Raw genomic sequence first — 27,350 nt, 5'->3', positions numbered from 1 at the left:
GTGAATTGTGAACAGCAATTTGGAATGCCAGTAGGCCAGTTATAGAGACCACCTCATACGAAAATGTGATTTTGGGTCATTACTAATTAGCCGGCATTAGCCGGTGTCGCAGATTCACACGCATTCTTGTCTCTTGTCATCGTTAGCATCGACGGTGAGAACGGCGATGGCCTCACCACCTAAACCTTGGGAGCGGGGCGCAGCAGCAGCAGCCCCAGCAGCAACTATCCCTACTACGCTACCCTCAGCTACGACGAGCTCCTCTTCACCAGAACCTCCTTCAGTGCCTGCACGTCCCCCAGCGTTCTCCAACCCATCTACATCTATCGCATCACCCTATAATTCTTTGCAGTCATCCTACAATACTCCATATTCGCCATATTCGCGCCTTGGGTCCTCGTACACCTCACCATACGGCTCGAGTATGTACGGTGGTTATGGCGGAATGGGCAGCGCCTACGGTACTGGGTACGGTGGGTACGGTGGTTATGGCATGAATAGCATGTATGGCGGCATGGGTGGAATGGGCAGCATGGGTGGAATGGGCGGAATGGGCGGGACGGGCATGTATCCTGGTATGGATCCCAACAATCCTTCCCTTACACAGACCCTCGAAACCACAACCCAACACACCTTCTCCCTTCTCCACTCCATCGTCCAGACCTTCTCGGGCGTAGCGCAAATGCTCGAATCAACATTCATGGCGACGCATAGCTCATTTTTCGCAATGGTCGGCGTCATCGAGCAGTTCAGCCACCTCCGCAATGCCTTGGGAAGTGTATTAGGCCTGTTCGGTCTTTTACGGTGGATGAAGGAGCTCATCACGGGGCGCCAGAGTTCTACAAGCTCTATACAGGGCGAATTTAGAGAATTCGTCAGTGGCAAGCCCGTTCAGGGTCCGATGGGTCCCCCTGCTGTCAAGCCCAGCCGAAAACCCATCATCATATTTTTACTCGCTATTTTCGGCATTCCATATGCCATGATGAAGCTCATAAAAATTCTCAATGAGCGTGCTGTGCAACAGCAGCAGGCCCAGATTGGCCCCGGTCCGTTGGGCCCCCTTGACCCATCAACTCTTACATTTGCACGCGCACTATATCCATTCACGCCTTCATCTCCATCCGAGCTTGCGCTCAAGGAGAATGAAATTGTCGCCATCATGGGCAAGCTGGATCCCAGCACCGGTGTGGAGGTGGACCCACGGCTGGAGGTGGAGAGTGAGTGGTGGAAAGGTCGGACACGCGAGGGCCGCGAAGGGTGGTTCCCGAAGAAGTGGGTTGAGGTCCTCGAGCGACGAAACCCTGCTGAAGAGGGCAAGAAGGTGGTTTGAGTATATGATATTGGCTTTCTGTTCAGTTTTTTTTTTGGATTTCGATCGTTGCTTTTTGATTGACTGTGTGTCCCAGATATGAAGACACATCACCCTAATTGTACTTGATGGCTACCATGGCTGGCACTGATACTATCATAGCTTTGCCGTACCCAACCGTACGACAAGTGCGGAAGATTACCAAATGGTACACAATTTTGTACGTCATTGCTTCGACGCGTTCTATTCTGATCGATTTCCGGTATGTATCGGTTATGCCATCCAACTCTATTGGTCTGGCCAGGGGCAGAACTTGGAACCCCTTAGCCCTAAAACCTATGGTGCAACGTGTATCATATAAGTCAGGAGTTGAACGTTGAACACGAACGCTTTCGCTAGCAACTGCGTGCTATTTCCGCTAGTAATTTTCGGGCACAAAAATCGAGATAATCCGATTTCGTTCATATTATAATTTGCGTACCCTAACCCGTCATGCCAACAGCTGAAGAAGGTGAGATTTGTATCCGCATGGTACATATCGCACACTCTGAAGCGTCTCACAGATCAGTCCTTGGGCTTGACATCGACAATACACTATACCCCCCGCTAGCGCCAAGATTTCCCAACCCATGGATCAACGTATACATGGTTCGTTGGTGCTTAAACTCCTTGCAAAACGGTCAACAGCGAGCAGCCTACTTCCTCGATGACGTTGCGTCTGAAGCACTAACTCAGCACGGATGGTCGAATTTTAAGGACTATCTGACCTGTTATCTTTACAAAATAACACCAGGTGCGTCGAGACTTTGAGTCAAACCTGTTTGGAGCATCATTGAGATCAAACGTCGCTGGCAGCTTACTCTTCGTTCAAGACCCGGCAGATGAAATGGCCGTCTGCATTCCTACGAGGTGTGCATTACGGGTTAACTTATACGGTCCTGTACTGCAAATCTCATGCGAATCTTATGATCGAGATGCTACCAGTTGGCCTTTTGGTGTGTGATGCCCCACGCAAATGATCGAACGTGGTTGTGGTGCAGTGATCATTAATGCTCGCCCTTGCTCTTAATAAGAATCTTCACAGGACATTAATATTACGGAAAAAATTGCAAAGTAAGGGATAACGCTGCAACAGAACTTTGCTTGCTATAAGGCTCATATGTGACGTGAGTGGACAATGCGTGGTAGTCGTGCACTCGGCTGAATCCAGTGAGTATGAGCGATGGACTGGGACCCAACTGTTCATTTCCAATATTTATTATTCTCTATTCGGTCGTCTTGAATTGCGTTCTGTCGACTGACCTAGAGCTTCGACCGCCACTGAACCAACGTTAGGGTGCAATATGCCGTCAACCAATCTCGCAGCTTCGTCAAAACCGGGCAAGATATCCTGAGTGAGTGTGAGAGCGTGTGCTGGTAGACTTCTCGGGAATACTAGGAGGATCAGGTTTTGGCGCGGTGGGGATGCTGTCCGTGCTGAGGTTCTCTTTGTGATTGGGGAGTATAGGAGCGGAATGAATCGTCGTCAGCCTGTCTACGTGGTAGGGATCTTGGAAGACGAAGACGCAGCGCTAGCTTTCACATTGACGCGCATCTCTTTCGCCTTCTTAGCAGCAACCTGCCTAAGAAACTGATGTTCCATCAGATCCCGTTCCTGATTGCGCAGCCTCTTCCTTTCCATCTCCTTGGACGCCCTCAGCGACTTCATGTTCTCTTCAAGTTCCTGCATCGTCTGCAGTCTGCTTTCCCGCGAGCTATTGCCATTATTGCTCTAACCAGCTCGATCTCGATATCAGAGGCTTTGGCGTGGAATTGGTGGATCATTTGGATGCGGACGTCCATTTGAACTCTACGAAGGCGGTCGCCATTTTGGCTTTTAGAAAGTCGGAGTCTAAGACTATTGGTTCGGTTTGTTCTTACGGGCCCGATGTAGTGCTTGCCCAGGGAGGGTGTGGATGACAGCTAGGGAAGATATTTTGGATGTGCGTTGAGGAGGCTAAGAATGTTTGTCTGGAGATGTTATCGGTGGCGCGATGACGGGGGGTTGGTAGGACTGCTAAGCCGAATACTGCGCTTGTGCTTGAACCGGCGTCTGGTTGGATGCGACCTGTGTCGAGGTTGTTGAGCGTTGCCAAATTATCTTGGGCAGGCGTGCGCCGTGCGTGAGGATAATGTGTTGTGATAAAAGAGATCGGGACGTACCATGGCAAGCTCTGGGAGTTCAACAGGTGTGGAGGTGCACGTGCACCCTCGGTTGGAAGTGGAGAGTGCTAGCGAAAATCTGCAGAATAGGGCAAGAGCACAAGTATGACAGCTGTCGCTACGATTTTGTGGGCCATCCCGATTTCCGGTACCGGTTATGCCAACCCAAAGATTATTTTCCTTGGCCCTGAGCTTCATAGTCTACCCGGGCCAATTGGCAATCATAATGTCGCGTGCAATCATGTTGAGCTGAAGCATCAATCCAACAACATGTGCAGAGCCTATCCTAATTCGGGTGAATATCAGAGGGCGTAATCGCAATCATTCCAGAATTCGATTACACGAGGCAAGTGCATGTACGCTCAGGCTGTGTCGTCCACAGCTAGTAATACCTGTTAAGTACCTCAGCCGCATTCCTCTAACCCACCCTCTAACCTTCCCATCTCATTAGGATGCCCTTTCCGTCGCCCAAGGCTTTTGGCAATGTCGTTGCAGTTCGTCTCAAGCGCCTCACAAAAAACGGACGCATAAACAGTTCGACAGCCACCGACTCCCGGGGTGTATCCCTTACTCGCAACGCTTCCAATATGGCTCAGCTATATTCGCCCTTCGTACAAGCTGCTGTAGGTGCAGTTCCAATTGCCGGTCCTCCGATGCAAGCTGCTATTAGTGGACTATTGGCAATCCTTCAAGCTATAGATGTGAGATCCCAGTCGATCATAAAGACGTTTCTTGATTTCAATGGCCATCACAGAGACGTGGTCAGAATAAGGCGGACCTAGATGACCTCGAAATACGACTGCATCAACTGAGCTGCCATTTGTTGAACGCACCACCTGCCTGTGATTCTCGTGAACAATTGCGGAGGAATTCCTTAGTTAGGTATAAACCTTTTTGACGCATGCTTGAATTCATCTGACTTTGAACCATATCTAGCATACTGGAAGGGATCTCAGCCCAACTGACAGAGCTGCACCAACATGGTCTCGCATATACATCCGCCACACGAGCGATCACCGGATGCTCCAGTCGAATCGATCGTTACCTGGCAGAGTATTTAGTTGTGTTGTTCTCTCTAAAGATTGTTTGCATTTGCTCATTGCTTCGTTTGGTTAGTTTTCGTCTCAAATGCAAAATCAACATGACATGCGCGAAGTGTTGGCGAGTCAACAGAGGCAGCGGGAAGATATTCAGAAGGTGCTGATGATGGTGATGATCCGGCCTGAACAGCCCTCTATGGGACTACCTGCAACTGTCGCGCTTGGCTGCGTCACACTGGTAGACGCAACAGGCCACGAACATTCTATATCGGTGAACTTGTGCACCTCGTTTCAGGTCCGCCTCGCTAGCGTAAAATTCATCTTAGGGAAGCTTACTCACCAAATTCTCTTTAGCAACTGAACAATATGCTCCAAGTTCTGTTTCAACGTGATTCGATTGAAGCTCGAATTCAGAAGCGTTACCTGGAAGGAGGATTGTATGATTTATGCATCGACAAGGGCACTGAAGTAACCCAACTGACAAGCCATGGATGGTCAAGCATCGAAGCAGGCACGAAAATTGTCATGAGAGTTATCATCGAACAGTTGACGACATCATCCAAGTCTAGAGTTCTCTACAAATGCCATTTCTGTCACGCTGAGAATGACGTTGGTCTCGGGCCTATAGAGCGTTCGTTTGAACGGCAGGCTGGTTGCTCGATTGATTGGTGAGTACATTCTCTTCTGGGGCCCGACGGTGTCTAACAACCGGAAGTCGAGTATGCAAACGACGGTTTCAGGTCTCCCGTGTACCTCGCAGTGCGATGCAGAGGACTCGATCCTCTGACATTGATTCCATTGACACGATTGATACGGAAATGCGCCTCATTCGCAATTTTCACGTCCAGCAAACTGTATGTTATCTTGAAACTTCGATGGCAATGTTCAGCTGAATATTTAATGATGTCCCGCTCTCAGTCGGTGCGTGATCTCGTGTTTCGAGCTTCTTACTCAACGCTGATGGTGCCACGGCGATGTCCCGCTCTCAGGTAGTGCGTGATCTCGTGTTTTGAGCTACTAAACCGACGTTGATGGTGCCACGGCGATGTCCCGCTCTCAGTTGGTGCGTGATCTCGTGTTTCGAGCTACTAAACCGACGCTGATAGTGCCACGGCGATGTCCTGCCCTCAGAGAGTGCGTGATCTCGTGTTTCGAGCTACTAAACCGACGCTGATGGTGCCACGGCGATGTCCCGCTCTCAGTTCGTGCGTGATCTCGTGTTTTGAGCTACTAAACCGACGCTGATGGTGCCACGGCGATGTCCCGCTCTCAGGATGTGCGTGATCTCGTGTTTTGAGCTTCTTACCCGACGCTGATGGTGCCACGGCAATGTCCCGCACTCAGGATGTGCGTGATCTCGTGTTTTGAGCTTCTTACCCGACGCTGATGGTGCCACGGCGATGTCCCGCTCTCAGTTCGTGCGTGATCTCGTGTTTTGAGCTACTAAACCGACGCTGATGGTGCCACGGCGATGTCCCGCTCTCAGGCAGTGCGTGATCTCGTGTTTTGAGCTACTAAACCGACGCTGATGGTGCCACGGCGATGTCCCGCTCTCAGAAAGTGCGTGATCTCGTGTTTTGAGCTTCTTACCCGACGCTGATGGTGCCACGGCAATGTCCCGCTCTCAGTCGGTGCGTGATCTCGTGTTTTGAGCTTCTTACCCGACGCTGATGGTGCCACGGCAATGTCCCGCTCTCAGTTCGTGCGTGATCTCGTGTTTTGAGCTACTAAACCGACGCTGATGGTGCCACGGCGATGTCCCGCTCTCAGAAAGTGCGTGATCTCGTATTTTGAGCTTCTTACCCGACGCTGATGGTGCCACGGCGATGTCCCGCTCTCAGTTCGTGCGTGATCTCGTGTTTTGAGCTACTAAACCAACGCTGATGGTGCCACGGCAATGTCCCGCACTCAGGAAGTGCGTGATCTCGTGTTTCGAGCTACTAAACCGACGCTGATGGTGCCACGGCGATGTCCCGCACTCAGGATGTGCGTGATCTCGTGTTTTGAGCTTCTTACCCGACGCTGATGGTGCCACGGCAATGTCCCGCACTCAGGATGTGCGTGATCTCGTGTTTTGAGCTTCTTACCCGATGCTGATGGTGCCACGGCGATGTCCCGCACTCAGGATGTGCGTGATCTCGTGTTTTGAGCTACTAAACCGACGCTGATGGTGCCACGGCGATGTCCCGCTCTCAGAAAGTGCGTGATCTCGTGTTTTGAGCTTCTTACCCGACGCTGATGGTGCCACGGCGATGTCCCGCTCTCAGTTCGTGCGTGATCTCGTGTTTTGAGCTACTAAACCAACGCTGATGGTGCCACGGCAATGTCCCGCACTCAGGAAGTGCGTGATCTCGTGTTTTGAGCTTCTTACCCGACGCTGATGGTGCCACGGCAATGTCCCGCACTCAGGAAGTGCGTGATCTCGTGTTTTGAGCTTCTTACCCGACGCTGATGGTGCCACGGCGATGTCCCGCTCTCAGTATGTGCGTGATCTCGTGTTTCGAGCTGCTAAACCGACGCTGATGGTGCCACGGCGATGTCCCGCTCTCAGTTGGTGCGTGATCTCGTGTTTTGAGCTTCTTACCCGATGCTGATGGTGCCACGGCGATGTCCCCGCTCTCAGTTCGTGCGTGATCTCGTGTTTTGAGCTACTAAACCGACGCTGATGGTGCCACGGCGATGTCCCGCTCTCAGGCAGTGCGTGATCTCGTATTTTGAGCTTCTTACCCGACGCTGATGGTGCCACGGCAATGTCCCGCACTCAGGAAGTGCGTGATCTCGTGTTTTGAGCTTCTTACCCGATGCTGATGGTGCCACGTCGATGTCCCGCTCTCAGTTGGTGCGTGATCTCGTGTTTTGAGCTACTAAACCGACGCTGATGGTGCCACGGCGATGTCCCGCTCTCAGAAAGTGCGTGATCTCGTGTTTTGAGCTACTAAACCGACGCTGATGGTGCCACGGCGATGTCCCGCTCTCAGAAAGTGCGTGATCTCGTGTTTTGAGCTTCTTACCCGACGCTGATGGTGCCACGGCGATGTCCCGCTCTCAGTATGTGCGTGATCTCGTGTTTTGAGCTTCTTACCCGACGCTGATGGTGCCACGGCAATGTCCCGCACTCAGGATGTGCGTGATCTCGTGTTTTGAGCTTCTTACCCGATACTGATGGTGCCACGGCGATGTCCCGCTCTCAGTTCGTGCGTGATCTCGTGTTTTGAGCTACTAAACCGACGCTGATGGTGCCACGGCGATGTCCCGCTCTCAGTTGGTGCGTGATCTCGTGTTTCGAGCTACTAACCGACGCTGATAGTGCCACGGCGATGTCCTGCCCTCAGAGAGTGCGTGATCTCGTGTTTCGAGCTACTAAACCGACGCTGATGGTGCCACGGCGATGTCCCGCTCTCAGTTGGTGCGTGATCTCGTGTTTTGAGCTACTAAACCGACGCTGATGGTGCCACGGCGATGTCCCGCTCTCAGTTCGTGCGTGATCTCGTATTTTGAGCTTCTTACCCGACGCTGATGGTGCCACGGCAATGTCCCGCACTCAGGATGTGCGTGATCTCGTGTTTTGAGCTTCTTACCCGACGCTGATGGTGCCACGGCAATGTCCCGCACTCAGGATGTGCGTGATCTCGTGTTTTGAGCTACTAAACCGACGCTGATGGTGCCACGGCGATGTCCCGCTCTCAGAAAGTGCGTGATCTCGTGTTTTGAGCTTCTTACCCGACGCTGATGGTGCCACGGCGATGTCCCGCTCTCAGTTCGTGCGTGATCTCGTGTTTTGAGCTACTAAACCAACGCTGATGGTGCCACGGCAATGTCCCGCACTCAGGAAGTGCGTGATCTCGTGTTTCGAGCTACTAAACCGACGCTGATGGTGCCACGGCAATGTCCCGCACTCAGGATGTGCGTGATCTCGTGTTTTGAGCTTCTTACCCGACGCTGATGGTGCCACGGCAATGTCCCGCACTCAGGATGTGCGTGATCTCGTGTTTTGAGCTACTAAACCGACGCTGATGGTGCCACGGCGATGTCCCGCTCTCAGTATGTGCGTGATCTCGTGTTTCGAGCTGCTAAACCGACGCTGATGGTGCCACGGCGATGTCCCGCTCTCAGTTGGTGCGTGATCTCGTGTTTTGAGCTTCTTACCCGATGCTGATGGTGCCACGGCGATGTCCCGCTCTCAGTTCGTGCGTGATCTCGTGTTTGAGCTACTAAACCGACGCTGATGGTGCCACGGCGATGTCCCGCTCTCAGTATGTGCGTGATCTCGTGTTTCGAGCTGCTAAACCGACGCTGATGGTGCCACGGCGATGTCCCGCTCTCAGAAAGTGCGTGATCTCGTGTTTTGAGCTTCTCACCCGATGCTGATGGTGCCAAGGCGATGTCCCGCTCTCAGACAGTGCGTGATCTCGTGTTTTGCGCTGCTCACCCCACCCTGATGACATCTGTTGAACTCTTTAGCCGCTTCAACATGGCCGCCAGGGAGACTTGCAATGTAGCGCTCCCCATGCCGTGCCCATGTCCCCTTGATCAGCTCGTGTCCTACGCTGACATGGTATGTCATCTTTCGACGTAAACAACGAGCACTAACCCTTCTATTCCACTGTCAGATCATGTGTTTTTCCACCTCAACTTTAGCGTGGCTTATTTTTGTATAGCATGTTATGGACGCAGAGCCATCGAGACGGAAGAGGAGAATGGACTCGATGAAGACTCGGACGATATGCTCAGAGCAGAGGATGTTGATAACGTTAAGAACTGGACTGGCAGATGCAAATCCTATGTATCAAATTTCCAAAGATGTACCAGTCCAGACTGGTTATGAATCCAGAGTATTACACGAGTCTTACTAGAAACTGCGTGCTGTCTCGGCTGCTAGATTTTAGTGCCACTTAAGAATGACAATTCGACGACGTTTATACCATAATCTTCGTACCCTCACACGTCATGACTACAGCTGAAGGTGGGATTTCTGTCCGCATTTCTATCGCACTCTGAAGCGTCTCACAGATCCTAGATCAGTCATTTCACCCAAAGCTACAACAGCTCTTTCATTGACGAATGCATTCAAGAATGTAAGTCCTCATCCGCGTACTCGTAAAACTTGAAATTTCAAGCAACGTCGCTCCAGCACGCACTGGGAGTGCTCAAGATATTAAATCCAGAAGATCAGATCAGAGGGCCTTGTTTACTGTGATTACCAGCAATCTGACTATCGTTGCAAACCAGAAGCAAAATATCATCAAAGTGTGAGTGTCGTCAAATATGATCTGCCAATGTGGGCTCAATCAGTCTTTGCAGGCCATGAAACAAACAAATGTTTCAGATCCATCTAGATGTCACTTCGTTGACGATAGCTGAATCAATCTGGTAGGCGCTGAACAACTTGGCTGGGGACATCTCTACGAAGTCGGGTGGGAAGCTGGAGAGGGGGGAAAGCCGAGGAAACTAGCTCTGGACCGTGGCTAGTGCAATAGCCCCTCGGGACTCGTGAAATCGTGAGACATGAACGTTCTGAACGTTTAAATAAAAGGCAAATACACGTGGTCTTTAGGGAACTTTGATATGATATATAGACTTTCAATTTCAGTGACGGAACGCGAGGCTCTTCACTAGTATCCCCTCTACGTGATTCTGAGCGCCTGTGAATATGTATAACTGCGTGCTTATTGATGCAAATGGTCCAAGACCATAGACGCGTGGCACTTCCTTCCCCCAACCTCGTTCTAAATCGCTCAGACCAGTGAACTTCGCATTGCGCAAAAAGAAAAAAACAGTACTAGTAAGTAGGAGTTAACAATTGACGAAGGCGATACACATAAAACGCAACATTATTCAACCAGAACCAGTGACTACTACGATAAAAGCAATTGCAAGGGGCCCTAACCTGCAGGCCGCGAAAACATCGACAATGACAAATATAGCAAAAAAAAAAACACAAGAAACGATGACCGCACACAGCATTAACAGTGAAAAGTAAATGATAATCCCGGCACAAGAAAAATTAGGATCGGAATTGGATTGGAATTTAGAGGTGTCTAGCGGAACCTGAGCTCTGCCCGAGGCGAGAAGCCATTTTGGCTTTGGGCCATTGGGCCGTTCGAGCGTTGGCGTTGGCGTTGGATGAGGCGGATGTGGACGTCTGGGTCTGCGGCTGATGGCTACGAGGGGGTTCTATCTTGGCCGGCTCGTGTACAGGTGTTGATTTTTTCTTTCCTTTGCCTTGATCCCAGATGTTCGCGTTGGCGCCGACGTTAGCGTTAGCATTAGCATTGGCGTGGGAGGAGGTGGTAGTTTTGCCGTTGCCATTAGCAGCCGCGGTCTTCACAGCAACCTGCACATGCTCCTGCACGGCAGGAGCCTGGACTTCAAACCCAGGGATACTGACATCGCCTCCGCTGATAGCATACTGCATCCAGAGCGCGCTTTCCATATTCTCATCCGCTCCTCCTGCGTCTGAGTCTTCATCGCCGCTCTCGGGTGCTTCCATTGACGGCGTCCATCGCATATGTGTGGCGCTTGGGTTTGTGGCGTCTTCGGTGATCTGGGCGTGGGCGTGGGAGACGGGTTGGCCGTTGGAGAGGTTAGTCCAGTAGGAAGATCCCCATGCGTCATTTTCGTCGGAAGCTGTGGTGGGGATTGCGCCGGGCATGGATGATGTAGGGTGGGCCGAGCTCCATACTTCCTCTTCTTCCTCTTCCTCCTCCTCCTCATCATCATCATCTTCCTCATCATCTTCCTCTTCAGCATCTTCGACCCAAGCAGACTTCGAAAGAGAGGACTGGCGAAGCTGCGGCTGAGGCTGTGGTACGACCTTCTTCGCCTGCTTACCCGCAGCCGCCGAGGACGACGAGGTAGTCTTGACTCCAGCACTCCAAGCCATCGACACAGCAGCTTCATCGAGCTCCTCCGTAACGGTAACCTTTGTCTTCGTCCCTGTTTTCTTACCCGCCGCCGATCCTGATCCCGAGTCCCATCCACCGCTTGGTGCAGTCCACGTCTGGAAAGGATCATCTGCGGGGTCTGGTGGTGCGATTACGATTGGGGCTTTGGCTTTGGCTTTCTTGCCCGCTGCCCCCGAGGCCCAAATAGGAGTATTAGTGGTATTGGAATTGGAATTGGAAGCGGAACCCCAGCCGAAAGCGGAGGTAACAGGAGGGGATGGGTCAGGAATTGGGTCTTCAGCTATAACTGCCGCTTTGCCCTTCTTAGCAGATGCAGATGCCGACGCCGATGCAGAAGAAGCAGGGGTGGTACCTCGTACATTCAGGTTCCAAGCAGAGAACGGCGGATCGGCGTCTTCATCAGGTTCCTCCTCGATCATCACAGACTTGCTTGGTTTAGACGACAATGACAACGGGCTCTTTGCGCCCTTTCCTGCACTCTTGGCATTTGCATTCGCGCCCCATGATGGAGGAGGCTCTGCGTCGGTATCGGGTGCTTCATTGAAGGTGACTGTTTTGGGCTGTTGGGCAGCTGGCGTCTTTTTGCCTTTCTTGCCCTTTGCGGAGCTGGGGGTGGGAGCCTGCGCGGTAGGAGGTTGGGGTTGGGGTGGAACGACGGGTTCGACAGGCTCGTCCTGCGAGTTTGCGGTCTCTGTCTTTTTGAGCGCGCTAGGTCTGCCCAGGGGGTTGGACGCGGATGTAGAAGCAGACGCAGTGGCGAGAGGCTGTTTGCCTTTAACCAAATTCGCAGCTTCTGCCTGAGCCTTGAAGAACGCAGCTTCGTCAAATCCGGGCAAGATATCCTGAGTCTGAGTGTGAGAGCGTGCGCTGATAGACTTCTTGAGAATACTAGGAGGATCAGGTTTTGGCAAAGTGGGAATGCTGCCCGTAGAGAGGTTCTCTTTTTGACTGGGCAGTTTAGGGGCGGAATGAGTCGTCGTCCAGCCTGTCTGTGGGATCTTAGAAGACGAAGCGCTCGCATTGACGCGTGTCTCCTTGGCCTTCTGCGCAGCAACCTGCCTAAGAAACTGATGTTCCTGCAGTCTCCGATCCCGTTCCGCATCACACAGCTTCTTCCGTTCCATCTCCTTCGATTCCCTAAGCGACATCATGTTCTCCTCATGTTCCTGCATCGTCCTCAGTCTGCTCTCCCGCGAGCTATTGCTGTTGCTATTATTGCTCTCGAGCTGCCTCACCAGCTCGATTTCGATCTCGGAGGCCTTGGCATGGAATTGGTGAATCATTTGGATGCGGATGCTTGTTTTGAACTCGAGGAAGTCGGCCGCCATTTTTGCTTTTAGGAGGTCTGAGTCGAGGCCCCCTAAGTCTATTGATATGGGCTCGGGTTCTTCTTCGGCGATTACGGGTCCGATATAGCGTTTACCCGGGGGGAGGGTGTGGGTGACTGCTAGGGGGCTTATTTTGGACGTGGGTTGAGGGGGGCTGTGGTGGGAGGCGAATAGGGGAGATGAGGTAGAAGTGGAGGTGGAGGCGGAGGCAGATGATACAGAGGTAGAGGATGAGGCAGAGGTGGAGGCTTGGGATGGTTGGCGGGAGATGTTATCGGTTGCGCGGTGACGGGGTGTTGGGGGCACTGCTAATCCGGCTTCCGAGGCCCAGGCCTGGAAGCCGAATACTGCGCTTGTGCTTGGAGTGGCGTCAGGTTGGCTACGACCTGTGTTCAGGTTATTGAGTGCCAAGTTATCCTGGGCAGGCGTGCGTCAGGGATGTTGTTGCTGTGATCAGGGATATTTGGACGTACCATGGCAAGCTCTGGGAGTTTTCTGGCTTGATTAAGGGGGGAGATTGTGTCTGTGAAGAAGGAAGAAGGGTTGACGAGTTCGAAATTGGCTGTGACGGGCGTGGGTGGTGATTGACGGACTGTGAAGAAAGGGGAAGCATCTAGGAACTGAGGTTCTTCGACGGCCGACGCCACTGATTCCTCGGTTTCATTAGAGTCGAAGGTGGTAGACTCCTCGTCTTCCTCGTTATCTTCATCATCCTGGAAGAAGACAACGAATACGCTGATGACGGATTGCTGTTCCTGGTCTGTAATATCGGTCCAATCGTCTACTTGGAGCTGCGCTGCAGCGAGACGATTGTTCCACTCTTCATGAGCGGGTTCAGCGAGTTGAGTTGCAATCTCTGAGAGTCTCTTTTCTTTCTCAGTGAGACGAGCTGTTTGTTGAATTCTAGAGGTGGATTTCTTGTATTTGAGGTCGAGTTCTTTGGTGAGTTGGTCTATGAGTTTCTTCTTCTCTGGTTCGTACCAGGAAGAGATGAAGTTCTGCCATTCCTTGCGTACTTTTGCAGAAGGTGTTTCGACGGGAGGGGGTGGTGGAGGGGGAGGAGCTGGTTTAACAGCTTGCGGTGCAGGGGCTGGTTTAGCAGCTTGCGGTGCAGGAGCTGGTTTAACAGCTTGCGGTACAGGAGCTGGTTTAGCAGCTTGAGGGGGAGGAGGAGCTGGCTTTGGTTGAGCCGGAGCTGGCTTTGCTGATTTTCGTTTTGGAGGCATAGGAAATGATGATAGAGATGAGGAGAGAAGTATATGGTTCGATTGGTGACTCGTTTAACATGGAGCGCTGATTCCCTAATTTCCGTAAAAAGACGATATCGAGTTTCTAAGATCGGACCATGATAGGCAAGTGAAAAGATCAGGGAAGATGGGTTCAGTTAGACATGTTCCTGCAGGGGTTTATGTACTGGTTAGCGGCGATAAGGAATTTATTGACTTGGGGATCGACTCACTTCAGTGCTGTGTTTGTTAGTGAAAAAAAAAAAAAGAGGATAAAGGAGGGAAAGTGAAGAAGGTGAAAGGATGATACCGGTTCTGACCTGCCTCGTGTTTCCCTCGAGGCGGACTCATTTAGGACAAGATTCTCGTCATCACTACTCTTGTCACGACGACCGAGCTAGACTATCATGGCGATGATCAAGCTAATTGCTAACAGCGCAGCTACTAGTAGAGTACTACTAGTACTGGTAAGTATCGCTTACATCGCTCTCCTCTGAATGTTTAACACGTGTGTTTTTACATCGGAAGGAGGGTATTCATTCCCATGCGGACGGAGTTCATGCTAACCGCGTCCGAGGCAAGCATGGATTCAAGTAGTTTGCTATTAGACCAGGCGTTAATTGCTCAGTGGTTGACTCGACCATCATCTTTGAATAACCATCACTCGTCTCAGCAGAATAAGCGCCTTCAACGTTCTTTGACAAGGTTGTTCACGTTCGCCTCGTTTAGTTATCCTCGTGATCAAAATAAAAGATGATCTATAGTCCCATCATCAATTCATCTTGAATGCGATCTTTACCCTCTATCGTTGAATGCTGGTCCTCCCTTACCAGCTGCGTAAGTCCGTCTCGCCTATAATCATTTTATAATTCAAAGGACTTCCCCAACTCGTGTCCTAACACGAGGCATAATCATCACATCACAGGCTTCCTCGCAATCCAACTTACCCGTATTCCTAACTCCATACCCCACCTCATTTACTACCTTTCATCAACTCAATCCGTCAATATTCATAACCCGTACTTATCATCTCTTTTGACTCCATCTCATCATACAATTCTGATCTTTATATTATATAGCTCCTCTCATGGCAACACTATTCCAAACTCCCACCGAATCTTCAACGCCCGCAGATTTCGAACCTGACGAACAATGGAAGTCTCGTCTCAAACTCGACATCGAGAACAACTTACGTTCAATGGTCGACGAAGCTAAACAGAACCTTCACGACACTCTCAAGAAAGCCCCAGTCTCCGCTGCAGAGCGTGAGCGATTGGGAGACGAACACCTCGCTACTATGAAGAACATACGTAATCTTGCCGAGGAGCAATTTCGCATCGCACTAGAACGTGAGCGCCAAGAACGCCGCTGGATTGCCGGTCAGACCTTAGATCAGGGTTGGTCCGAGAGTATCATAGAGGAGCAAAAGATGATTCTCAAAAGGATTGAAAGAGAGCGCAAAGATAAAGATAAAGATAAAGCTCCTCGTCCTTCTTCATCATCTTCATCCTCTTTCCATCCTATCCCAGGCGCTTCAGATTCTCGTTCACCCGAACGTGCTATACGCACTCCCCACGAGAACACGGAGTTTGAGCACGAGGCAGATTACTTCCCTACCGAGGATGACCACGTACCACCTCGCGATACCGGCAAGGCTCGTGCCGGGTCCGTCAGCAGCGTAGTAGGATCATACAAGCCACCTCCCACGTTGGATACAACAGACAGAGCTTTCGAGCGCCCAAAGCCTTCACCCATCATCGACGAATCAGACGACATGCCTAGAGCCCCTCGTTCAGCTACCGATGCCCAAGACATCAGACGCGGAAGCCTCCGCCGCAAAGTCAGCCTTTCAACCAGACAAATCCCAGAATTTTGGATGCCGTCCATCACGCCTGAAGAAGACGCCCAGATGTCTCGTACGTTCAGTATGGCGCGTCGTGGGAGCATTGCGAGCAATACTTCTTCGTATCGGGCACCATCTGTCCTCAATATCCCGTTTTCTGCCGAACCGCATGATATACCTACGAGTGCCTTGGACAGGGAGAGAGATCGCATTTCGCTCGTGGATCAGGAGTGGAGTGGGATTGATAGAGCGAGGGATAGAGAGAGGACATCGTCGTATGCTTATGCTGAAGCTAGGACTGGCATATTGTCTCAGCGGATGGACGAGCGGTATCAACCGCCGCCGATACCCAGTGCAAGCTCTACAATCGCCGCAGTCTATTCTCGTTCCTCGGATAGCCCCATCAACACAGTTTCTGTCGGATATTCTCGCCCCTCGGATAGCCCAAGCAGCACAGTCCCCATCGGGTATACACGTTCCACAGACAGCAGCCGTCCACACGCGCCCCCACCTAGCGCCAGCAGGCCCATTGCCACCAAGAAATCCTTCACATACGATGACGGTGGTTTCCAATCCAGTCCTAGTCCCAAAGGCTGGACAGGTCCCAGCCGTTCCCCCTACGAAACTCGCTATGAAAACCCTCGCTACGAAAGCTCTCGTTCCCCCCAAACCCCAGAAGAAGTCCCCCGAAGCTGGCAATCATCCAACCTCCGCGCGAGAGTGTCTTCGCAAGACATGCGTTATGGGTATATCTCGGGTGCGGGTGCAGGTGCAGGCGCAGACGGGTATTATCCTGCGCGGCCTGTTCATACGCATCATGAAGTGTCTGAGGGGGAGTATGATGAGGACCTCGATGATGATGCTGATGCTGAGTGGAGGGACTATGATGAGCGCCAGACGAGGAGGAGGGAGGAAGAGTATGATGAGCGGGTGATGAGGAGGAGAGAGGGGGAGTATGATGAGCGGAGGGTGAGGCAGCGAGAAGACAGTTTTAGGAGGAGGGTGGAGGATGTTGCTAGGCGGGAGCAGGAGTTGAGGAGGAGGGAGGATGATGCGAAGAGGGAGGAGGAGGCGAAGTTAAAGGAGGAGGAGCTTAGGAGGAAGGAGGAGGAGACTAAACGCAAGGAGGATGAGATCAAACGCAAGGAAGAGGAAGCTAAACGCAAGGAGGAGGAAGCTAAACGCAAGGAGGAGGATGCTAGGCGGAGACAGGAGGAGGCTGAGCGGAAGGAGGAGGAAACGCAGCGCAAAGAGGCCGAGATCCAGAGAAAACAGGAGGAAGCGATGAAGAAGGAGGAAGAAACCAAACGTAAAGAAGACGAAATCAAACGCAAGGAGGCACAAGCCAAGAAGAAAGAGGAAGAAGTCAAGAAGAAGGAGGCGCAAGCCAAGAAGAGAGCGGAAGACCTCAGAAGACAGGAGGAGGAAGTAGCGCGACGGTTAGACGAGGAAGAAAGACGCGTCTCACTGGACATCTTACGCAAATCGCAGGAGGCGAAACGCAAGGAAGACGAAGTTCGACGCAAGGAGGAAGACGCTAGGCTCAAAGAAGAGGCGGCGCGCGCTAAAGAGGAAGAAATCCGGAGGAAAGAAGAAGAACTTGCGCGACGGGAGGAAGAGCTGCTTCGTCGAGAGGCGGAGGCGATCCGCAAATCCGACGACAAGCAGAAAGTCCAACAGGAAGAATTTCGGAAGCGCGAAGAAGAGATAAGGCGTCAACGTGCGGAAGAAAAGAAGAGGCAGGAAAGATGGGACTGGGAGTCCTGGGGTTATTATGGACCGGAGCCAAGTCGGCCCACGCCACCTCCCCAGATGTCTACTTCTCAATCTTCTTCGTCTTCTACAGGACCTTGGCCGATTCCTAATCGTAACGACCGTAGCATGCCTGGACCGAGTCCGCCTACAGATAAGAACAGCGCAGGATCGACCGGAACTAGCCGTAGCAGCGCAACTTGGTCGTCCTCGACTCGGCCGAGCTCGACTGCTAGTTCGCAGCCACCGAGTACGCCTAAACCACCGACGCCGTCAGCCCAACAGAATGCCAAAACGGCACCCGGTCCCCCTCTCACCCCCATGTCAGAAGCCGAGTTCCACCGTCGTCAAGCTGAACAAGCTCAGCAGCGCGAGGAACAGTTCCGCCGAGAGCAAGCCAAGTTGGAGCAGGAAAGACTGTTGAAAGCTGGAAAGGCCTGGAACAAGCAAGACACCATCAAGCTTTTCGAGCACCATCGTGGTCAATGGGATAAATTGCAGATGCCTGGCATGAACGGCGTGTTGATATGGGACGATTTCCCGTGGCCTGTTTTCAAACGGCCTAGCGGCCCCGATGATGTTACGACTCCTGGCGTCACGGCTTATATGTTGTCGTCTCTGCATCCTGTCGACAGGTCTATGAAGGACCGAATCAAGGAAAACATCAGACGATGGCATCCTGATCGGTTCGAGACGCAGCTATTGCCGAAAGTCAAGGAGAGCGATAGAGATATCGTTCGAGAAGCTGCTGGTACTGTAGTGAGGACGCTGAACGATCTTTTACGCTCAAGCACTCAAGAGTTTTCTTGAGATATACGGAGTGAGCACGCACCTTTGTGTTGCGAGAGTGCTGCTGACCTTTTTTTGATGTAGCTCTTTCATATGTATGATACCCCCTCTCAATCATTTGTACGCATGGATAACATCTTATGACACTGTGTATAAGAATCATTGAATATCATTCTGGTTTTTTTTTCGGGTTTTGTTTGGGGGTCGACCTTGCATGATGATATATACGCGAAAATTGGGAACTTACGCTCTCAGCTCAGCTCTGACCAGGGTAGTGGATGAGTTGGTGGACGAAAATTGTCAAGAGACGCCAAGTCATAAGGCTAAGTGACTCAATCGTGAGTCCAGGCGCCGCCCGGCAGGTTATTTGAAAAGAGATAAGCTGGATTTCATTGATGATTGGTTCGTGTCGGGCGTACGCGTCATGATGGGTGCGGTTGAGGGTTTTCTGTAAACTGAAACAATATTTCAAAATTTTCGGGTGATGTGAAACGTTCGAACGTCTCTCAATTTGGTATGTACTCGATAGAGCGCTGACTCCAACCCAGCGGAAGGCATCAATTCCTTTGGTCCGAATCGCTAATAAGTACACCAAGTCGAGTCTCGTACCATTCACAAGTACGAGCGTATTTGATCTAATGTAATGAAGATAGCCGGTTTTTCATGTGACAAGTTCTCCAGGTTTTTCTCATCCCGCGTGCCCCGTGGGGAACCACGACGAACGAACGACGATTGCAACGTGTCAGATCATTTTTACTAGGATCTTACTTATCTCGATTTGCACCGCTGCCACGGTGCCGTGGCGGCGGAGCGCCAAAGTGAGCGACTGAGCGTCAAGTTCAGAGCCTTATATATTTTCCGAGCTTCCTCTGGGTCTGGAATTTGTATAGGGACTCGGTCCAGACTCCCGGAGGACTGTGTTTGCGTTCGAAAGCTCTGGGTCTTTTCAGAACTCAAAATTTTAGGTTCGTCTTGGATTTTGGTCATGAAGATTTTTTGTTGATCCTTGCAAGATCCTTGCTATGATTATGACCTAACGTACATTGTCTGCCTTTAATGGCATGGTCAATGATTGCAGGCATCCCTGTTACAGATGAATTCACACCCAGTTTTTCAGCCTTTGCACGATTCAGTTCTGTGTATGAAGTTAGAAGGGGTAGGTTGGGAGTCGGATAACATGACTCCCGCGCGTAGGCTTGGAAGTTCAAATTTTCCATCGTCTTAAGTCGTTTTATCGTATCGTCTGCGTATGTTTCGACTCTCATGATTGTTGCAGTCCCGTTGATCTGTGTTCCTTCAGCAAGACCTTGATTCTGGGTCAACGTTGTCGAGAATCTGATGTTCTCGTACTCTCTGGTTGAGGGGGACGTATTCATGAACAGGCCGAGTTTATTCACTCCGAGGAGGCGAACACGTCCGTCGGTGAGCTCCGCCCGTACTTCGTGTACTACGTATAACTCCGATATTCAGATTCTCCGCTCACTGCACGGGCCATGTCCACTGATTGGATATTTGCCTCGGATCTCAGCAAACGTCGATTATGTTTTGAGCTGAGGTGTCTCGGTGGTGAATGCAGGTTTCTTGACTCATGGTAAGTCTGCGGAGGTGGTTTCGGGAGGTAGAGCTGTATCAAATGGCTATATGATCAATAGCCTTCGACTTCGATGGACGTGGCGGATGCAGGTGACGTTGTCTCTGGGCTTTATATTTGTGCTGTAATATTTATGTGAAAACAAGCAGCGCCAGATGGCCTACCTAAAGTCTCTCCCCTACATTCATTCCGACGCTGGCCTCGGGGCCATAATTGGCATGCTTCTGGACACCACATTCAATTAAGCACTCAGGGCTTTGTTTTATCACAGGATGGCGGAAAAGAGCACGGTCCGAAATATTGCCCAGAGAGTTGAGGCTCTTGGATGCGCAGGGGTCAACTTATCATCCGCATCGCCAACGATCGTCTAGGGACATGATATCACCGTCATCTGGATATACGAGGCCTTCCCGAATTCAACGCTCCTGCCTAGGGACATGCCTGAGACCCGTGCGACCTACTCAGGCGGGAATACGAAGGAACGACTATCTTCCTGCGATTTATCTGGCTAGAGGAGACTATCAGGCAGGTCAATTTGGCCGAGAATGTTGATCTAGATATGATTTCAGGCGGATAGGTTCTTCCTACATCACCATGAAGAACAAGATTCAGTACATAAAAGCAAGGCGTCTTCCTACTGTCCCCTTCAGATTCATTTGACCCCATATCACATCGTCACAAACAATGCGTTTCTACTTTGTCTTCGCCATTGTCGCTGCTTTGACAGCATCGATATCTGCCAGTGACGCTGCCGGTAAGGGCTGCCCCAGCTCTTGCAAGAAACAGAGCGACTGCGCAGGCTGCCCGCGCATTTTACAGCATTGCGTAAGTATGAGTGGTTTGTGTCCTGGATTTTACATGACTCACCGGCGTGGTAGATCAAAAATCTTTGTCGCGACAAGTGAACTACAGTGAGTCGTGTGTTTGCTTTCACCTCGGTGCAGTATGGTTGATGGCATGACGTGTGAGTTAGTTGATTGCTGAGTTGATCAACGTGTCTGCTTCTGAACGAATTATACTGCCACTCGAGCAGTGGAGCATTGGAGATATTGGAATAGAGGAAATTGAATACAGAGATTACTGTAATGGGGCCATACTGTCATCTTTATTGATACAAAGCTAGGGATTGTAGAATACGAGATATGCATACTTACCTGTGATCCCTGACCTCCACAGACATCAGGAGAACCCTCCCGTGTTAGTTAGAACAGATTAGAAACATTAGAAGGCTAACAAGGCTAGCGGAACTTTATTGCTGATTTTTATTCAACGATACCCTGTTGCCATTTAAAATAATTAGAAGAGTCCTAGACACAACTAGCAAAGCCTTGCGACGCCCTTAGATTGCACTAGGTGATACTGGATAGACTTTCACACTTGGGGAGTACAGGAAACAATTGATTATTATTAAAATTGGGTATCAGCACGAGTGCAGTAACGTATGAGCGAATGTACGACAAAATGGTAGCGAGTGGTAGTTAGATGTATGCGAATAGCGTTACTGGAAGATAGTCTTGAAAATTCGATGTTTCCGTGTCATGGTCGGAACACATGCCGGCGATGTAATCTGCTCGTCCTCCATGCCTTCCAGGTCCGAGAACGCAAGGTCAGCATCTTGGTCATAGGCTCCAGGGGCGTCATAACCGAAGCGCCTGTAAACAGCGCCAGATCAGCAACGTGTACACCGCTCGGACACAGATTTACTGGACTTCCGCGTATATATCCGTCATCATCCTGTGAAACTTGACGGGCGCCATTTTTCCAACAATGACACGTGGTATGAATAGATATCACAAAACTGATTACCAGTGAACTTGAAATCATTGCCCGGCTTCTTTTTCTTTGCCAGGACACTGGCGTAAATCTAGCAACGAAGAACGTTAATGAGCAAGTGAGCGTGAACACAGCAAAACCTATCGCAGTGCAGACAATAGCCAACATAGGGATGGGGATCTCTAGGCGATCAGCCTTATTCTTCGCGATGTCGAGAAAGTGCTGAGCAAACTGCAAACCAACTGACTTCGCATTTTTGAAGAATATCTCATATGTAACGTGGAACACAGGCTGCCCTTGATATGGCTTCTGTCGGTTTGGTGAAGGAAGACCCTGCGCCTTGGTGAATCATGTGACGTATCAGCACGATATTAACTTCATGCAAAAAAAATAACAAACATCAAACGATTGAGGAAAATGGTATGAATGATTAGCGAGAAGCCGGTCAAGGATTGTGTCACAGTCGCGGCCAAGCCGGAAGTAGTCTGGAGTATTCTTACAAGCCACATCCTTGATATCAGTGCGAAAGAAGCTAGCACGAGCATCAATCTATGACAGGTGTTGATATTAATTTGTAGTACGACATAACACTTACTAGATTTGCAAGCGCCGACAAGTAGTCGTCATCTGTCCGCATCTGCATCTCGATCGGTGCCATCTGGACAGTCTGGTGGTAAGTAGTTTACTGACCCCTCGCATATGAGTTCTCGGCCACAATTTCGGGATATCCATGCGTGAAGGTGACGTATACTTTAACCTCGAGAATACCAGGTTGGATCACCTTACGAAATTCAGGGTTCTGGTCTGTGAGTCGCACTGACCCAGTTTTTGTGTAAACGAGATGAGCCACCTCGGGGAGACCCTTCCTTGGATTCAATACTGCGCGGCTTGGTTTCGTTACCAAGGGGGACTTGGAAACTGTGAGCGTCCTCAGCATCACCATTCTCGACTGCTACAGAACAGGATCTGTTGCTCTTGTTAGTGGGTGTGGCAGCCTGTGATCCGCCGAATGATGAGCTCGTCATTAGTGAGTCCCAGGGGACCTGTCGAGTCAGTTTCGAGTCAGTCAGAGTAGCAAAGACATTACCTCCGCAGCACGCTTTCTCTCTCTCGTATTAGAAGGCTTGAGTTTCCGATTTATTTTCATTATTGCTTAGATGTGAATTTTTGTAGTTTCTGGTCCAGCTCTGACTCCGACGATGACGGTCTCGACACGCTACCAGCTAATTTGAAGGGGTTGTCCATCTCACCCCAGACTCAGAGGCGCGCTCCACGCCAGGGTTTCATGATGCCCTCGATCAAAGACGAAGAACAAGAAATCTTCGTAAACCTTCAGAATCCTTCGTCCGCGACGCACATACCTACTCGACCCCTCTTCCGGCCTCTTGTTTCAGTTGAACCTACGATGAACGATATGTTGCGGGGTCACCCGGATGTTAATGATCCATTATCGCGTCCATTCCACGACTTTTGGACGACTGGCTACTTCATTGGTTCTATTAAACTTTGGCTTTGATTTTGTCCCTTAGAATTCGAACATTTGGCTGACAGAATCACATCGCAACTACGACGCTATGCCTTACTATGCCCTACGTTTCTTGGATACCTCTAGTTGAAGTTCATGATTTAATTCTCGAGGCATCCGTCGAATCCTCCTTCCTTAGCTCTAGCTTCTTGCTTTAATTCTCCTTATGTCGTTGAATCCTCCTTTGAAGCTTTTGTTCAATCGAAAATCAGCTTTGATATTGTCTTATTGAGTTTTTACCAAGAACCTAGTCAGTGGGTATACGAAGGGTGAGTGTGTCGTCTCTCAGTGTGTGTGTATGTCGTCGGTATGTGTGCGTGCGTATTTTATGTGTGCGGGTGTGTTGAATAGTTTGACAGATCTAGCGCCATAATGGACAACCTAAAGTCTCTCCCCTACATTCATTCCGACGCTGGCCTCGGGGCCATAACTGGCATGCTTCTGGCCACCACATTCCATCCAAGTAAGCTCTCAGGGCTTTCTTTTATCACAGGATGGCGGAACAGAGCACGGTTCGGAATGTTGCCCAGAGAATTGGAGCTCTTGGAAGCGTAGGCGTCAACTTATCATCCGTATCGCCAACGATTGTCTAGGGACATGATATCACTGCCATGTGAATATACGAGGCCCTTCTAAATTCAACTCGAGAACAATGCTCCTGCCTCGGGACATGCCTGAGACCCGTGCGACCTACTCAGGCGGGAATACGAAGGAGCGACTATCTTCCTTCGATTGGTCTGTTTAGGGGAGACTATCAGGCGGATAGGTTCTTCCTACATCACTATGAAGGACAATATTTAGTACATAAAAGCAAGGTGTCTTCCTACTGTCCCCTTCAGATTCATTTGACCCCATATCACATCGTCACAAACAATGCGTCTCTACTTTGTCTTCGCCATTGTCGCTGCTTTGACAGCATCGATATCTGCCAGTGACGCTGTCAACGAGAACTGCCCGATCAATTGCAAGAAAAAGAGCGACTGCGCAGGCTGCCCGCGCGTTTTACAAAATTGCGTAAGCATGAGTAGTTTGTGTCCTGGATTTTACATGACTCACTGGCGTGGTAGGTCAAACATATCTGTTCTGGGTGAGTGGCATGTCGCGACAGTGAACTACAGTGAGTCGTGTTTTTGCTTTCACCTCGGTGCAGTATGGTTAACGGCATGACGCGTAAGTTACTAGTAGTTTATTGCTGAGTTGATCAATGTGTCTGCTTCTGAACAAATTACACTGCTGCTTGAGCAGTGGAGCATCGGAGATATTGGAATAGAGGAAATTGAATACAGAGATTACTGTAAAGTTGCCGGGGTGCGGTTCTGAGCCGCCCGAACCGGTTCCAAACCGTGAACCGCACCGATGGTGCAGTGCGGTTACGGTTAGGTTTGACTGATGCACGCTGGGAGAGGTTCACGGTTCGGGCGCTGAGCGTTTTGTGCGAACCATAGGGAACCTGTTCGAACCGTAACCGCACCATATGTATTAGTAAATAATCACCTTGAGAAAGAGGAAGCTCGATGTCTGTTTTGGTCGTGCAGCCGGCAAAAATTCAACAAAATTACAAAGTATTATTCAACTGCATGCAGCCAGTGTGATACACGTCAAAATGCCTCTGCAACTCGATGCTCCAGCACTCAATCCTGATGGCTCCCTAAAAAATGCCGAAGAGATGGAATGGGTTCACTCTCCTACTAGTGAACCTGCATCATTGACTCTCAAAATACCAGCGAGGAATAGACCGTCCTCGCCAACCCCATTCAAAATCATATCCTCAACCCCTGCTGACTTCACAAATCCTCGAAAATGAAAAGCTGACAATTCCACACCTACAGTAACTTCCTATCCAATGCCAACGGCATCAACTCGCCCAAAAGGGCAGGTTGGCGCCAATACAAAGTCGAAGAAGACCGCGACTGTCGCAAAGCCACCAGCGATTGCACGGGTGAAGCAAAATGGGCTTCATCACACGGGGTCATCTACATCGGTTGAAGATGAGACTGCTGATGACACAGCATCCGAGCGGACCGAGCCAGTCAAGAAAAAACGCAAAAGAGGTGATGGTGCTGCTGATATCCTGACCATCTTCAAGCCCATCAATGATGATGATCCTTCACAAGGTTATCTCTGTGAGCCTTGTGTGTGAGTACCGAACTCATGTTTCATACTTGTGGGAAACTCACTTGACTTGGACTAGTGAGCTTCGTGAAGCCAATCCGAAAAAGTACAGCAAACTGCAAACTATCTTCAAAGGCAACAACACTGCTATGCATTCTCACATTCAATGTATGGGCATGTCTCACTATTGTCGATACCGGGAGAAGTGCGTGCAGCAAAACATTGACATGGATGAACAATGTGTTCCACAGGAAGAATTGGACCACTTGGAAGGCAAGGCACCCGATACATAAATCACACACAATTCATTTTGAATTGTTGGGTCTGATGTAACTTTGTTTGATAGGCAACATAGCATTCTGGACTTCACGGAGACTATGAAACCTATGACGGGGCCTCAGTATACTAATAATGGTCTACAAGAGCATATTATTCATTTTGTTTTAGAGACTGATCAGGTGCGTGAATAAATACATAATTCACCTACCAGCATTGACAATATCTGCCTAGGCACTATCAATTGTTGACCATAAGTCGTTTTGTGAACTTCTCGCTTACAACAGCCAGAACAAAACCAAAGACACAGATATTTCACATCAGACCAAAATCACTGACTGTGTTCTCGAATGTGCCGATGAAATTCGAAACGATCTTGCTAAGGAACTGCAGGAATCTCCTGGCCATGTTTCACTTACTTTTGATGGGTGGACATCAAAGATAATGACATCATATCTTGCTGTAACTAGTGATATGCATGGCCTGGCCTTAAGCCGAGGGCCAGGCCAAGCTGGGCCTATATAGGCCAGGCCAAGCCAGGCCAAAGTCATGGCCTGACCAAGGCTTTGGCCTGGCCCATGATTCTGGAAAGCCGCGAACTGGCAGCTCAGGCCACGGCTTTGAGGGTATTATTCTGGTCAAACATTTAAAAATAGAATGAGTTTTGATTTGAGCGAAATTGGTTCCTGATGCTCAAGCACAACGGTCGCTTTGAGAATCCACTTCGATGTCACCATACTGTTTGTCTAATATATGTATTCACTATTCACTGAGTTGCAGGTTCACTCCATGGACACCCGGCACTGTGTTCTCTGGCTTCGATCTTCATCCAACATGTGCAATCAACTTAACATTGTCTTGCTTTTATTGCAGCTCTTTGATCAGGTGTCAAAAACTCATCAGCATCTCGAATATATCAGTACCTGATTGCAGCAACATAGTCTGTTAACTCTCTCTCTGCAATATTAGGCATCTGAATATCCGAAAATCCAGAACATCTAGCTAAATAATGATCAACAATATTTGTATTTATATGGGGTGAAGTAAGCGGTTGAACTGATCATTATCCAAATGCTACCCACTATTCTCTCAGATGGCAAGGGAGAATCTCGTATCCCTATGCATCCAGTGTGCAAAACCAAGCCTACTGCCGCACTTCTTCATTCAGCAGAACCAGCAACTCTTTCCTTCCAGAAAAAGGCTGTCAATGACTTTTGTATTGCTGAGGCCACACAAAGCGCTGAACAGGCAGAGGGCACTGAGCTAATTCAAAGGCTAACCTCCTTACCCCTGGCAGGCCCTTCTCAAGAACTAACATCTATCACATCTGAGACTTCTGCACCATCAACTTTGCATGTCCCCAACAAGACAAAACATAGGGTGAGAAGGCTGATGACTTGGACAAAGCTGAAGACGAGGGTTGGGATGGTCTATTGCTTGATGATGATGGTGACTCAGATTCAGAATCCAATAGTACTGACATCGAAACTTAGTACTTATGTTCATTGTATATCTTGCACCCATATTTCACATTTCATGTACTTGGGCCATGGCTTGAGCCTGAGCCAGGCTGAAGCCAGCTGTTGTTCATGGCTTCGGCCTGGCCTGAAGATCCTGCAGGCCAGAGCCACGCAAAGCCAGGCCAAAGCCATGGCTTTCAGGCCAAGCCGGGCCAGAAC

At 50.1% G+C, this 27,350-nt stretch overlaps 5 protein-coding genes across 5 annotated transcripts; 3 read left to right on the top strand and 2 right to left on the bottom strand.

Annotated features, from left to right (window-relative positions):
- The first annotated feature begins 88 nt into the window (after window positions 1–88).
- Window positions 89–1,516, top strand: EDB91DRAFT_555122 (Peroxin 13, N-terminal region-domain-containing protein). The gene is made up of 2 exons (XM_041327697.1): window positions 89–1,350; window positions 1,407–1,516. Exon 1 carries the CDS (start codon window positions 167–169, stop codon window positions 1,328–1,330), a length of 1,164 nt encoding a protein of 387 aa, XP_041175222.1. The 5' UTR covers window positions 89–166; the 3' UTR covers window positions 1,331–1,350; window positions 1,407–1,516.
- Window positions 1,517–3,963: 2,447 nt separating this feature from the next.
- EDB91DRAFT_1250434 (uncharacterized protein) lies at window positions 3,964–5,444 on the top strand (the record flags this gene model as incomplete). The annotated part of the gene is made up of 6 exons (XM_041323222.1): window positions 3,964–4,212; window positions 4,266–4,388; window positions 4,448–4,564; window positions 4,628–4,846; window positions 4,906–5,219; window positions 5,267–5,444. 6 exons carry the CDS (start codon window positions 3,964–3,966, stop codon window positions 5,442–5,444), a joined length of 1,200 nt encoding a protein of 399 aa, XP_041175221.1.
- A 5,135-nt stretch (window positions 5,445–10,579) lies between these two features.
- EDB91DRAFT_1337623 (uncharacterized protein) lies at window positions 10,580–14,297 on the bottom strand (the record flags this gene model as incomplete). Its single annotated transcript, XM_041325590.1, has 3 exons — window positions 14,244–14,297; window positions 13,258–14,180; window positions 10,580–13,201 (listed from the first exon to the last, which is right to left on the bottom strand). Exons 2-3 carry the CDS (start codon window positions 14,008–14,010, stop codon window positions 10,580–10,582), a joined length of 3,375 nt encoding a protein of 1,124 aa, XP_041175220.1. The 5' UTR covers window positions 14,011–14,180; window positions 14,244–14,297.
- Window positions 14,298–14,902: 605 nt separating this feature from the next.
- On the top strand, window positions 14,903–18,587 carry EDB91DRAFT_555570 (uncharacterized protein). The gene is made up of 3 exons (XM_041327698.1): window positions 14,903–15,029; window positions 15,090–18,425; window positions 18,479–18,587. Exon 2 carries the CDS (start codon window positions 15,098–15,100, stop codon window positions 18,413–18,415), a length of 3,318 nt encoding a protein of 1,105 aa, XP_041175219.1. The 5' UTR covers window positions 14,903–15,029; window positions 15,090–15,097; the 3' UTR covers window positions 18,416–18,425; window positions 18,479–18,587.
- A 2,813-nt stretch (window positions 18,588–21,400) lies between these two features.
- On the bottom strand, window positions 21,401–22,783 carry EDB91DRAFT_1348264 (uncharacterized protein; the record flags this gene model as incomplete). Its single annotated transcript, XM_041325958.1, has 6 exons — window positions 21,401–21,637; window positions 21,690–22,097; window positions 22,158–22,307; window positions 22,354–22,416; window positions 22,474–22,557; window positions 22,580–22,783. 6 exons carry the CDS (start codon window positions 22,781–22,783, stop codon window positions 21,623–21,625), a joined length of 924 nt encoding a protein of 307 aa, XP_041175218.1. The 3' UTR covers window positions 21,401–21,622.
- Window positions 22,784–27,350: the final 4,567 nt, after the last annotated feature.

This window comes from Suillus paluster (assembly GCF_016628075.1).
Source record: "Suillus paluster strain FC165 chromosome Unknown EDB91scaffold_43, whole genome shotgun sequence".
NCBI classification, from domain to species: domain Eukaryota; kingdom Fungi; phylum Basidiomycota; class Agaricomycetes; order Boletales; family Suillaceae; genus Suillus; species Suillus paluster.
The sequence above is the reverse complement of the archived record's forward strand: the minus strand, read 5'-3'. Positions and strand labels throughout refer to the sequence as shown.

What these genes read in the sequence shown, in the direction of transcription:
- EDB91DRAFT_555122 (XM_041327697.1), top strand. Translation starts at nt 167, where the DNA reads ATGGCCTCACCACCTAAACCTTGGGAGCGGGGCGCAGCAGCAGCAGCC.
- EDB91DRAFT_555570 (XM_041327698.1), top strand. Translation starts at nt 15,098, where the DNA reads ATGGCAACACTATTCCAAACTCCCACCGAATCTTCAACGCCCGCAGAT.